At 46.6% G+C, this 13,910-nt stretch overlaps 1 protein-coding gene across 1 annotated transcript in view; it reads right to left on the bottom strand.

Moving 5' to 3' along the window:
• Positions 1–13,910, bottom strand: part of LOC119168426 (protein VAC14 homolog) — a 61,303-nt gene that overhangs the window by 26,972 nt on the left and 20,421 nt on the right. Inside the window, exons 9-10 of the mRNA XM_075866753.1 lie at positions 3,567–3,889; positions 1,740–1,805 (exon numbers count right to left, since the gene is read on the bottom strand). Coding sequence (XP_075722868.1) covers positions 1,740–1,805; positions 3,567–3,889 — 389 coding nt within the window. The remainder of the gene's footprint in view (positions 1–1,739; positions 1,806–3,566; positions 3,890–13,910) is intronic.

Here is a 13,910-nt window from a genome sequence, read left to right as displayed (position 1 = left end):
GCCCACTTGTGACCAAGTGACGGTGTAATGCAATGAAGCCATCAAGTGACGTCACCGCATGCGACATCCCTCATTTTCATGATCAGTGACATCATCATGAGGTCATATGGCCATGTCATCACATAATAATTTCATTGCGATAGCCATTATATAGACACTAGCTGCTGGATTTTGCCGCTGGCGTTCATGTCACTGTCATTAAAACGCAACAAAAAAATAATCCAGAAAAAGACTCCGGCACGCGGAATCGAACATCCAACTTCTAGCTTGTGAGTACGAGGTGTTAGCCACTGAGCCACAAAGGAGCACTTTCTTCGACGTTGAAACAGCAAGCTATTTATATCTACCACTTATGCTAGCGATGGTCATCTTGGGGGAACTATAGTGTTTTCGGAATTACCAGTGAGATGGCGCGATGAGCGTGCGACACCAAGTCGTCACGACGCGCACTCTCATCCCCCACGCGCACTCTTATCTCCCAGGTGCGCTTTGCCCCGCGAAGAGGGGGGTGGCGGACGCTCACACATGCTTACCTCGTGGTGGGGATAATTGTACGCGTTGGGCTTCCACTGGAACAATTCTGTTGTAGTTACCGAGCACACAAAGGTCACTGCACGCACTGCACAGTATCCGATTGTGAAAAGGGCGTGCTTTTCATACACAGGAAAGAAACAACTGAGGCACTTATTCACATTCATCTGTACCTGTGAGTACGATTCGTGCGTCATTTGTGCATGACAAACGCGAGACACGTTTCGATCTGCTTGCCACGTTTCGCGTGACCTTCCAATTTGTTCCTATCGCGTTCATTGCTTCGCCTTTGCAGCAAAGCTGTGACTTTTTTTTTGCATCACTGAAGTTGATGCCGACTCCATAGGAAGGTGAGGTCAATGGTGAAGATTTAAGCATGTGATGAGGCATTTAAGGCAGTCACTTTAATATGGGTGATTGACTTGATCATCCTAATTATCACCAGCTCATAGCACAGTTGCAGGAAGGTCTCTCCCTATAATGTCCAGATTATCCTGACTTTTGCGTGCTTATGCCAATTTGCTCCTGCAAACTCCATAATTTTGAGACTCCATTTAACCTTCTCCCATCTCCTGACTACATTCTCCCACTTCTTAGTATCCATCTCACTGCTCTAACTAAATCGTTTGTTCCTTGCACTGGTGACCTGCCTAGGTCAACTTTTTCTTTTTTACCTTAGTTTAATGCACAAAAAACCAGTTGGTATGACATCACCTTGTTTTTCCAGGCTCTACTTCAAACACTAAGAAAGACAAAATAAGCATTCTGCCCATTTTACTGTTTCATCTATTGCATTTTGAGGTACGATGCAAAGGAATGGTTTAATGTAAGCAAACTCGAACAGTGAAAGTTGATCACTTAGACTGACACAGTTGCATCCACAGAAGGCTTCATTGTATAAAAAAAAAACATCTATCTATGCGTAAACAATGACCCATCTTTTGGACATTCCCAATAACAGGAGTGCTAATGGCCGATGTGCAAAGAAAACAAAATTTTTTGTTCGCACCAAAGTTGCATACCATCAGCCAAGTCTGGCTGCTTGAGATCTCGAACAATAAAGCATACATCAAAGCTAAAGTGAATAAATGGCCAGTTCCTATATGTGCATGACGCAAAATTAGTCAGTGAATACATTTTGTGCTGGCACATTCTGATGCAGTTTGCCAGTTGGCACAAAGTATGACACCAAACTGGAGGGGCCTTACCTCATCCGATGGATCCGAAAGTGTCTGTAGCAGCTTTGGAAATATCTCCTCCACATGGAGAAAAATCTAAAATGAAAAGTTTTGGAGCATAGTGTCAAGTCAACCAAGTTGCAAGTTTTTTGGTATAGAAAAGATGCATCATTTATACTTCTTTTTGTCGAGTAATCAACTTAATGTTAATGCATGCATACCCAAAATATATGAGAGCTTCACATATTCTAATTAATATTACAGTATTTGAACTTGCTTTAGAGCTAAATAAAATTATTGCAAATTTCAAAATGTTCGAAATTAACAATGAACATATAAGTGACTGCCTTTAATCTGCTCGAAAAGATGGTTTCAATGCAGTTTGACGCTGCTATGCGGTGAAACCACCTACTTAGAGGAAACACACACTGCCGTAAAGCAACACTTTTGAGGTTAAATGAATGCATTACCAGCACCCTGATTAATAATATTTTTTAAAATTAAAGGAGCCCTGATGCACTTTTTCTAGAAACCATGAAATGAATTTACTAAAAGAGCTTATTGCCCCACGAATTCAACGCTGAAAAAATTTTAAGAATCGGTCGACTATAGGTGGAGTTGAAAATTTCGATTTTTCACACATTGCAACCTCATTCTCTCGCCCCGCCAAAGTGCTGGAGGCTAAGCAGGAAAAGATAGCAGGGGCAAAGAAAACATGTCATGCGTGACTCGTGACTTTGAGCAGTTTTTGCTCTTTTTTTCTTCGAATACGAGGCTTTTTCGTGTGATCATGCGTGCATGCGTGGTAGGTCGCGGCCTTCTGGGACGATCCCTGTAATGACTTAACGCGCCATGTTCGATGCAGTTCAACGCACTCGTGTCTTGGGAGCATTGAATGTGAGGGTGTCACTTGATGCACTCGCGTCATGATACGGACAATTTTGTGGATCGGCATGCAAAGGCCTGTTAGTCTGTCGCGCCAATTGTTCCCCTTTTTTTCTGAGTCTACCCTGCAATGTACAGTTTATTGATTTCAGGAGTTTAGCGCAGTCAAGGTTTCACCATCCGTCCGTCGTATTTTTACTCTTCCCATGTGATGGGTTACAATATTCATATATGCGGCAAATTCAAGCTCGCTGTTATAAAGTTCACCCAAGAAAACGAGAACCGTGCCACTGCCAAGCATTTCAGTGTGAAGTTCTTCAAACATGTGTCGATCAGCACGGGAGAAAGTTGAAGAGCGCGCACTTGCTAATACACAAGTTTCTTGCCGTTGAAGAAGAACTTCGGAACTATGTGTGAAAGGTGAGGGAAGTTCTCCAGTACAACCACGTTAGAGAACCCGGTTTATGTCCTCACTGTCGAGGAGAGGTTCAAGAAAACAGGGCATTTGGACACACTTGACGGCACGATGTGCTTTGGGATGGCAATGACAGCAGCCGCGACAACGATTCCCAATTGGACCTCTCTAGTTATTCTGACAAGACCGTACGTTACCAGATCTGATGGTTAAAATATATGCTAATTCTTTTAAATAAATTAGTACACTTCATTGGTGCTCCAATTTACTTTCTTTTTCAATTTACATAACGGACATATTAGGACTTTATAGTATTGCTCATTGTTTTAGATGCATTACGAAATCTTGGAGTAATTCGCACACCCTCTTTAGGAGCTCAAAAATCAATAAAAAAGTCTGCAAGCTATGCGGGCAAACACGGTATCTTGTATTAAATATACGCATTGTATGCAACATGTATGTTGAACACAATATAGTATATCATTTTGCGTGTCTCTGTGTCTTTGTACTTCTGCATTGATGACTCACTATGATGCCCAGTAACATGTGCCACACACCTTATTCGGTATCTTGGTGAACAGATGCAGGAACCAGCGCAGCACCGCAATGCGCGTCTGCATGGAGACGTGCATCAGCTGCCGCGTCAACACATTCACCAACGGGGTCAGCTCCAGTTCGGTTGCGATGGGCACGGCTATTGCGTTCACGCCTTCCGGCTGGAGCTCGCCCGCAATTCTCTGTTGCACACCAAGGCCCAGCCCTCGCGTTGCAGGTGAGTCGCTGTCGCTCCCCGCGGGGCCCCGAGACAGAGGTTGGTCGTCCTCCTCGGTGACCAGATGCATCAGCCGCATGTTTACCGCCTTGGCCGTTTCGCGGATGGCTGCGCAACATCATTAAAGGCACCATGGCAACCGATTTTCTAAAAATCACGATTTGCGCTAGGCGAGTTAATCCACGTTCACAAATAAGTTGGCGAAGTCTTGGATAATTTAATTGAGCGCTTAATTTGTGATTGAATATTTCTACGCTCAGAACTCATAATAACAATGCTAAATCTTACACAAAAGTAAGTTCATATAGTCTAGAAATTTATTTTAAAGGTACAATTAAAGATTGTTCTTCATTTACTTCATTATACCTGAAATTTTGTTATATCAAGGTTTGTTATGTGAAGGTTTGAGTGTATAAACTTGTCTATGGCTTGATATTTGGGCAACACTGGCACACTTGCGAACCATAAACAAGCTGCGTGCTGTGTGAGCATCTACAAACTGGTAAATATTTCGTTCAGTGTCCAGCTGCTAGTACAATTGACATATTTCAACTTGGCAGTGAAAGCGAATGATTCACAGCAACTGAAAGGGTGGTAGAAATTGACAACTTCGCTCTATACAGCACATGATGTCACACATGCTATAGCAAAATGGCGGCTGCTGGCTATTGCTGGGGTTTATGGCTGGCAACTCCTAGGGTTTATTTCGCATCGAAATATTCTTTTCAGTTTTATTTATTTCATAGATTTATAGGCAAATTAGACCCTCTACTTTAATTTGTTGCTGAAAACTGCAAAAGTTTTTGGTGACCGTGCCACAGTTTCTTTAAAGTTTTATCTGAAAATGCTAGTGAGAATAATTATTCCTCTTGTATAAATGATTACCCTTTTCAGAAAAGCAACATCCCAGATAAATATTGGAACCATTATGCTGCAGAAAAATGTTTTTGGAGCTGTTTATGGGAAATAAAAAAAAAGAACTCCCTCATAAGCACTAAATTTCAAATTCGGGCTGTATAAAAGAGGCGGCCAAAGAAATAGCACAAATTTAAAGACAGGGCGACGCAAAGCAAGAAAGACAACACGAACACTGAAGTTAAGTAGAATGTGCCAGCCACTCTACTGAACAACAAAAGCATTTTTTTAGTAAACAAAAGTATTGTGGGCATTCGTCATGCGCTTCTTTTTATATATGCATTATCTTGATGTCCTCATCTTCACTGGGTGCCACCACAATTATCATCGTGTGTGTGCATGCTCGGTCTCAGACTGCCCGTTCGCTGTTGAGCCCTTGGGCTGAATAAACGCTGTCTCAACCCAGACGTCATACGTGGTGGCGGTGGATTTTCGGTCCTCGGTCCTCTCCCACTTCGCTAGACTCCCTGGAGCTGCGTTCAGGCTGCCGATTGCCCCCACTGTCTGGCAGCATGTCACAAAACGAGCCTGCCGGCGCTGCTGCCATCGCTGCTGCCATCTCTCCCCCGCCGTCTTCAGCCGTGCCTCCTGTTTACGTAAACCGCCACCAGCCTGATCCCCTCTCTTTGCCGGTCTTCGTGGGGAAGACGTGGAGGACTGGCTCGGTGAGTGCAACCGCGTGAGTGTTGCTAGTCACTGGGGTGATAGCGCCAAGCTTCTTTATGTCTCTTTCTACTTGACCGGTGTGGCGAAGACATGGTATTTCAACCACGTCATTGACTTACCCGACTGGGCGACCTTCCAGCACCAGCTGCGACCTATTTTTGGGACACCAGCCATTCGTTGCGCCGTCGCGAAGAGGACCCTCGATACTCGCCGACAACACCCCGGCGAATCTTACATTTTCTACATTGAGGATGTCCTTTCACTGTGCCGGCGTGTCAATTCATCTATGCCAGAATCGGACAAAGTACGTCACATCTTGAAAGGCATTGGACCGGTTGCTTTTAATGCCCTCGCTGCGCAAGTCCAGCTACCATCGCTGACGTCGTCGTGACATGCCAGCGCCTTGATTCGCTGGACTCCGTTTGTCTCCAAACGGACTTTGGCAACCACTACTCCATGTCCCATGGCCATCTGCATGACCTCATCCGGGACTTTAAATGAGAAGAATTTCGGTCTATGGTCTTCCCACCTCCTTCACCGCATTCAACACAGTCTTCGGGAGTTCCTTTGCTTGACCTCATTAGGAATAAGCTTACATCCCTGACTGGCCCTGATCTCGTACAACCACCTGCTTCTCGCACCATATCAATCTATGCTCAAGTCGCTGCCGCGCCTGCGAGCAACGTACACGTGACATTGCTGCAACTATCCTACGCGTCGGTTGCTGCCGCTCCCCTGATTAACTACTGTTCGATGCCACTCCCACTTGACCCTTCTTCGGCCCACCTGAGTGCGCTATCTCCAGGTGCCCCTAATGCCTTGTACTCCCCACCCTGGCGCTCTTCCCGCCCTGTCTGCTATTACTGTGGGTATCGCGGCCACATTTCTCATTTCTGCCGCAAGCGTCAGAAAGACGAGCGCCGCGGTTATGACATGTGTGAACGAGATGTGTACTATCAAGGTCAACGCCATTCATCACCTCAACACCAGTCTCCCTCTCCGCCTGCATCGAGTGCACCTCGGAACAGCCGGAACTCCAGACGCCGTTCACCATTACCCTTTCGTCGCTCCTCCTCCCCGCTTCGGCCTGCCTCATTCGTCACTGCCAGTCATTCGGAAACCTAAGTGATGCAGTTTCTGGGGGAAAAACTGCATTCCCAATAAGGACTGATATTCCTCCACCAGGCCTGTGCAACATGATTTCGGTGGTAGTGGAAGGAGTGTAAGTGGATGCTCTGGTGGACACGGGTGCGGCATTTTCTGTTATGCATGTTGAATTAGGCAAATATCTGAAAAAAAGTGATTACCCCTTACAATGGACCCACGTTGGTTGCTGCCCAGAAATATACCATTCGCCCTTCCGCTTTCTGTACAGCCCACGTTTTTATTGATGGTATCCGACACCACATTCAGTTCGCCGTCCTCACTGACTGCTCTCACCAATTAATTCTAGGGTGATATATTTTCTAGGGTATTTAATTCTAGGGTCAGATATTTGCTGTGACCAACACATCCTCCACCTTACCAACAAGGACTGCATGCTCAACGACGATCCCCAGAGGCCACTTCGTTTGAGAGCTGCGGAAGATACCAAATTACCACCAGGTCAAGAGCGAATTGTAACGATTACCTCCAAGGACACCGACCATGGTGACGTCTTGGTCTCACCATCATTTAGTTGCGTCGGTAAAAGCATCATTCTCGCTTCCGGTGTAGTTCGGTTTCTCAATGGTTCCGCACTTGTCGCCGCTGTGAATACATTGAAAAAAATTCTACTGCCTCAGAACACCATGGTAGCCTGCGTGACGGATCCCGAGCCCGCGTGCATCGTGCCACTTCATGCCATCTCCTCCAACGACAGCCCTAGTGGTGAGCCTGCTTCTTCTGCCTTTAGCGCAGCCATTAGCGACGACTTGACACCTTCACAGACGCAACAGCTGCTTGCTTTGTTAAAGAAACACGCAAGTTCCTTCGATGTTTACTCCTTGACGTTGGGCCGCACTACTACTACAACGCATCGAATCCACACAGTTGGAACATCGGTTGTACGCCGCCGGCCCTACCGCGTGTCTCCTGCTGAGAGAAGAATTATCGAAGAAAACGTAGCTGACATGTTCAAGCGAGAGGTAATTCGCCCCTCATCCAGCCCTTGGTCGTCGCCCGTGGTTCTGGTTCGTAAGAAGGATGGCTCCGTGCGCTTTTGCGTCAATTACAGGGCGCTCAACAAAATCACTCGCAAGGATCTGTACCCAATGCCTCGCATTAGCGATGCCCTGGATTCTCTATAGGGAGCGAAATACTTTTCCAGTCTCGACATGCGTTCCGGATACTGGCAGACTCCTATGCACGAACAGGATAAAGAGAAAACGGCATTCGCAACCCCCGACGGGCTATACAAATTCAACGTTATGCCTTTCAGGCTGTGCAACACGCCCGCTACACTTGAGCGCATGATCGATACTGTGCTGCGCGGCCTCAAATGAAACACCTGCCTCTGCTACTTGGACCACATCATAATTTTTTCTTAAACGTTTCCTCAGCACCTACAACGTTTGGATGGCGCTCTGACGTGTCTTGCCGCCGCTGGTCTCCAACTCAACACAAAAAAAAAAATGCCATTTCGCCACAAAAGCTATCAAGGTTTTGGGCCACGTCGTGACCAAAGACGGAATTCGACCGGATCTGGACAAATTTGCTGCGGTGCTTCGCTTTCCGCGCCCCGAAAGGCCGAAAGAGTTGCAAAGTTTTCTTGGTCTCGCCTCCTATTTTTGCCATTTTATACGTAACTTCGCATCAATAGCGGCTCCACTGCACCAGCTTTTTGCTTCCGACGTGCCCTTTCTGTGGTCTGAACAATGTCAAACAGCAGTTGACCTTTTAAAGTGTGCCCGACGTACTCCACTACATTGATGAGGCCGCACTGACCATCCTACATACGGACGCTAGCAGCCGTGGTATCGGTGCTGTTCTGCTCCAATGTGACACCTGTTCACAAGATAGAGTAGTTGCATATGCCAGTAGAGTTCTAACTGTGACCGAGAAGAACAATAACATAACTCAGCAGGAGTGCTTAGCTGTGGTCTGGCCAGTGCAAAAGTTCCATCTGTATCTCCACGGCCGTCATTTTGCGATCGTTACGGACCACCACGCCCTATGCTGGCTTTCCACGCTGAAGAACTTGTCTGGACGCTTGGGTTGGTGGATTCTACGTTTAGAGGAGGATGACTCTGATATCACTTACAAGTCAGGTAGAAAACACCAAGACGCCGACGCCCTTTCGCGCTGCCCGCTACCAAATACCCAGCTCAGCATCGGTCAAAGTTCGGCCATCACTTCTACTGCAGCCCCTGCGCTCGCCTCGATAGACCAGCTATTCTCGGATGACAAGCGCACATTTCACTCCTTCCAGTTGTCTGATCCGTATTGTAGGCATATTATAGACCAGCTCTTAGGAGCTTCCCATCCACATAACGCGCGACGTCGTCGTCAACTCTTGCGATTTAAGCTGGAGAATGGAGTTCTGTACCGTCACATCTACCACCCAGATGGTCAACACAGGGTTCCCGTGCTACCACGCTCTCTTCGACTTGATGTGCTTAAAGCCTTCCACGACGACTTGACTGCCGGACATCTTGGTACAGTCGCCGACCGATAAATCGGACACCGATAATTCGGACATGCTCGGTAATTCGGACAGTTGCGCGGCACCGCCGATGGTCCAATAGAAGTAATGTGTAAAGACGACCGATCTTTCGGACAGCTGCCAGATCTACATTCAATAATTCGGACCCTGCCCGACTGTCCCGCACGCCAAATCGGCAGCCATTATCTCCTCCGGCACTCAAACCATACAAAGTATGGCCTCAGAGATCAAAACGAAAGCTAATTGGTAATCTATGAGGCTTCATTTCGATCGCAACTTTATGCCTCAGAGATTTGTACTTGAAAATGCCGATCTTGGAGGCACGGCTCAACTGTGGGGGATCGTATCGATATCCCAATCATCCCACATTCCGGTTCCTGTATACCCTCGCCACCCTCACTGTGCGGCACGGCTGTGCGGCTATCGCCGCCATTCTGTCACATGTGTGCGCGGTACAGCGTTTTGCTAAATTCTGCGCGCGTTCACATTTATTCTGAGACTTGCTTTATTTTACGTCTAGCTGTCTCACAAAATCTGAAGTTAAATGGCACCAACGGTGCCCTCACAGCCAGCACCGAAGGCTGCGCCGACAAAACGTGGCAGATATACAACCCTAACCATGGCAAAGAAAGCAGCCATCATTCAGCAAGTGCTCAGTGGTCGTCCGCAAGTCGAAGTTGCTAGAGAGTTCAACATTTCGAAGCAAACCATATCGGACTACATGAAGAATAAGGACAAGATTTTAGGCGCGACGAAGACATCATCCAGAAGTGAACAAAAGAGGGTGCGCCAGGGTGTGCATCCGCAGTTGGAAGAAGCATTGAGCATTTGGCTTAACGCTACCGTCGCTCAACGGGTTCCTGTTTCCGGCCACCTCTTGAAGCAAAAGGCCGAGACATTGGCACTTCGCCTTGGCATTGATGGATTTAAGTTCAGCGATGGCTGGCTCCAGAACTTTAAAAAGCGGTACAACCTTGCTATCAAAAAAATGTGCGGTGAGAGCGGTGCCGTGGATAGCACACTGGTAGCAAACTACCGCGGTGAAAAGTTGGTGGAGCTGCTTCGGCGCTACTTGGCTGACGACACCTTCAACCTCGATGAAACCGGGCTTTTCTATAATCTACTACCGGAAAAGACACTCGCCCGTTCTGGAGAACCTTACCACGGAGGTAAACTCAGCAAGGAACGAGTCACTGTCGTTGTCGGCTGCAACGCTTCTGGCACGGAAAAGCTCCCGCTGCTTGTAATCGGGAAATCGAAAAATCCTCGATGTTTTAAGGGGAAAAAAAATCAGCCTGTCTGGTACTAAGCCAATACGAAGGCGTGGGTCACGCAGAAGCTGTTTGCAGAGTATGTCGGAAAATTGGACCGAAAAGCGCAAGGTCCTTTGGTTCGTAGATAACTGTACTGCCCATGCGCTGATCAGCTGTCTGAAAGCTATCGAGCTAGAATACCTGCCGCCGAATACGACCAGTATTCTGCAATCTATGGACCAAGGTATCAAGAATTTGAAGGTGCTGTATCGTTCATGCATGCTGCAGCGCGTGCTGCTCTGCTTAGAGCGCCACATAAAATACAACGTTCATTTGATGTCAGCCGTGAGCATGCTTGCTGATGCCTGGAAGGTAGTGTCGGCAGGCACGATCAGCAAGTGTTTCCGGCACGCAGGATTTACGTTGCGTAGTAAGCCCGACACCGCCGACACTGCAGCCGAAGAACCCGACAATGCAACTGAAGAGCCGGACCTGCCGCCCAGCGCATCGAGCTCAGGTGCGGATGTTATCGACGACCTGCGAGGCTGCAGTGTGCCGATTCCCGACACTGTTACGTTTGAAGACTTTGAAAACGTCGACAGTGCAGTGTCGTCGTGTGCCGAATTGAATGACGACGAAATAATTGAGCAGGTTCTGAAACCGTCAAGCAGCGGTTCTGACTCTGACGTTGATGACGCCCCGTGTGCTCCGGAGCCGTCGCATGCGAACCTGTCTCGAGCCCTCACTGTTCTTTCGTCGTCGTACAGCGATCGTATCACACTGGCGGAGATACAAGCGGACTTGCGTGCACGTAAGTGGAAGTGCATGCAGCAACCCATTAACGACTTTTTTCGGCCACCGGTAGATTAAAGTGTCAATAAAGGTTTTTTTTTTTTCTGACGCATTCGTTTTTTCGGACTTTCGATAATTCGGACTTATTTGCATTCCTTATGGAGTCCGAATTATTGGTCGTTGACTGTATTCAAAAAACTTAGGACCACATTCGAAGTCGCTTCTACTGGCCTGGTATTTCTACTAACATTGCGTGCTACGACGGTTCCTGTGTCCCATGCCAGCGTCATAAAATCCAGACAACTGTACCGGCTGGGCTTCTGCAGCCAATTCCGTGCCCCACAACGCCATTTGAGGTTGTAGGTATCGACCTTTACGACCCTCTTCCCGTCACATCTACTGGCAAACGATCTGCTGGCAAACGATCTACTAGCAAACGAAGTGGTCTACCACAGTAGACCACTTGACATGCTACGCGGAGACAACGTCTGTATCAACTGCCTCTGCTTCGGAAGTTGCCGACTTTGTTTTGCACGCTATCATTCTGTGCCATGGCGTCCCTGGTATATTGCTGAGTGACCGCGGAAGGGTGTTCCTGTCAGAATTGCTAAATGAAGTATTGCACACCTCTGGAATAACGCATAAGACAGCTTCAAGCTACCACCCTCAAGCCAACGATCTCACAGAGAGGTTTCACTGTACTCTTGCTGATATGATAGCAGTCTACATCAGTTCAGACCACAAAAACTGGCATACTCTTCTGCCATTTCTCACCTTTGCCTACAACACGGCCAATCAGCGCACCACCGGATATTCCCCGTTCTACCTTGTTTATGGACGTTCCCCTACTTTCTTCCCCGGCATTTCCTTTTTCAACAGTGACATCAACTCGCCTCTGTCTTCTAGCGAGGAATACATTTTAAGACTAGCGTGGTGTCGCGTGCTCGCATCAACAAGGAAGCGCGACAGCAAGATCGAAAAGTCATTTATGACGCATCCCATCGCCTTGTATACTTCCGACCTGGTGACGAGGTGCTCCTATTCACTTCTATTCACACACTTGATCTGTGTGACAAGTTTCAGCCACACTTCATTGGGCCTTACATAGTTATCGAGCAGACTTTGCCCCTTAATTATTGTGTGACCTCACTTGTCGTCCCAACAGACCGCCATCATTGCACTACAGAAATCATGCATGTGTCTCGCATGAAGCCTTTCAGGCGACGTTCTCTGTCCCATTGACTTTCTACGGCCAGGTTGGCCGCATCGATGCGGGGGGAATCAGTGTGGGCATTCGTCATGCGCTTCTTTTCATATATGCATTATCATAATCATCATTATCCGCCTGGGTCTCTGTCATACATCTTCACTGGGTGTCACCACAATCATCATCGCGTGTTTGCACGCTCGATCTCAGACTGCCCGTTCACTGCTGAGCCCTTGGGCTGAATAAACGCTGTCTCAATCCAGACGTCATAGTATGTACAAACCATTCAACGCCAGTAGAATCATCCTTAAGCTTCAGTGCACAAGGTCTGGCAAAAGTGTCCCGGTTTTGTATGGGAAGAGCATTGACTCACTGAAAAATAAAGGTAGGAGACTCATCAGCAAGTACATGACTGGCCAAGTAAGAAATATAGTAAGAGGAAGACTAAAGAGAAAAAGACTCGAATGGTTTCATACGCATTCACCTATGATGACTGGAAGGCTTATTAAAGCCATTTTCTTTTTCTTCTCCTCAGTCGATTGTCTCTGAGGTCGAGGCCATCGCAAGCTTTCAGCACCTTCCGTACATCTGGAATTTGCCCACCCATGACCGTGCGATGATGACATCAAAAATTTCGGAGATAAGTCACACCACAATCATATCATAAGGCGGCGTCCTTATATCATGGTGACTTTTTTCCCCACAGTTGCGTTGATGCCAAACATCCCATTTTGTGTATGATGAGGCAGGCATCTAAGGCTTTCGCCTTGATAACTGGAGCCGACCAGGGTCACAAAAATTCAAAAGTGCCTTCCCACAACGAACGCAGGGAAGCGACAGAAAGGAAGAAAAACATCCACTACAAAAACAAAAAAAAACAATAGGATTAGCACAAAGATGCGTGACATATTACATATATTTTGTCTTTGCCTAGTGCAAGTGGCAAATGAATTAGCACCCCTCCAATTCAGAACTCTCAAGAAATGTAACTTTCGGTTGAGTCGTGCGGATCTTCCACATTTTCCACTAATCATGACGAGCGAAAAGTTGAAATTACTAGGTTTGTGAAAATATTCAGATGCTTTGAATATTTTAAAGAATATTACAGTATTTGAATTCACATGGATTCAAATTTTTAACTAAAGAAAAATTCAAAGTATTCCAAATGAACAAATAAATGCATATCAATCTGTTTGTGACGCTCTGTAAAGATGGTTTTACCTACGAGAAGGTGTGCTAAGTCATCACTTGTGGGTTATCACTAGCATTCTGCCAAAAGTCAAATCCTGCTACTATTCGAAGTTGTTTACACTTCCCCAGAGTTAAAAAAATGGCAATTGCACAAGTTTTGTTTCAATTTTTCAAAAGATATAGTGCAGGTTAGTTGGGTCAGCACGAAAATATGCCCAACTTTCTCAATAAGATGTCATGTATACTATTCAATTTGGATTCGAAATTATTCAACCAAAATGACTATTTGTTTTTGACTGAAAATTTACCATCCGCGCAAGCCTAGAAATCACGCTACCTCACTACCCTATTCGTTGCAGATAAAAAAATTGTGAAAATACCCTACAGGCAGGGTGATTACCCTACGGTAAGCTACCCTGCTATGCATGCATTGCAACTGCACGAGTGCGTTACAGCGAATAG

Source organism: Rhipicephalus microplus, chromosome 6 (genome assembly GCF_043290135.1).
Source record: "Rhipicephalus microplus isolate Deutch F79 chromosome 6, USDA_Rmic, whole genome shotgun sequence".
Classification (NCBI taxonomy): Eukaryota; Metazoa; Arthropoda; class Arachnida; order Ixodida; family Ixodidae; genus Rhipicephalus; species Rhipicephalus microplus.
The sequence above is the reverse complement of the archived record's forward strand: the minus strand, read 5'-3'. Positions and strand labels throughout refer to the sequence as shown.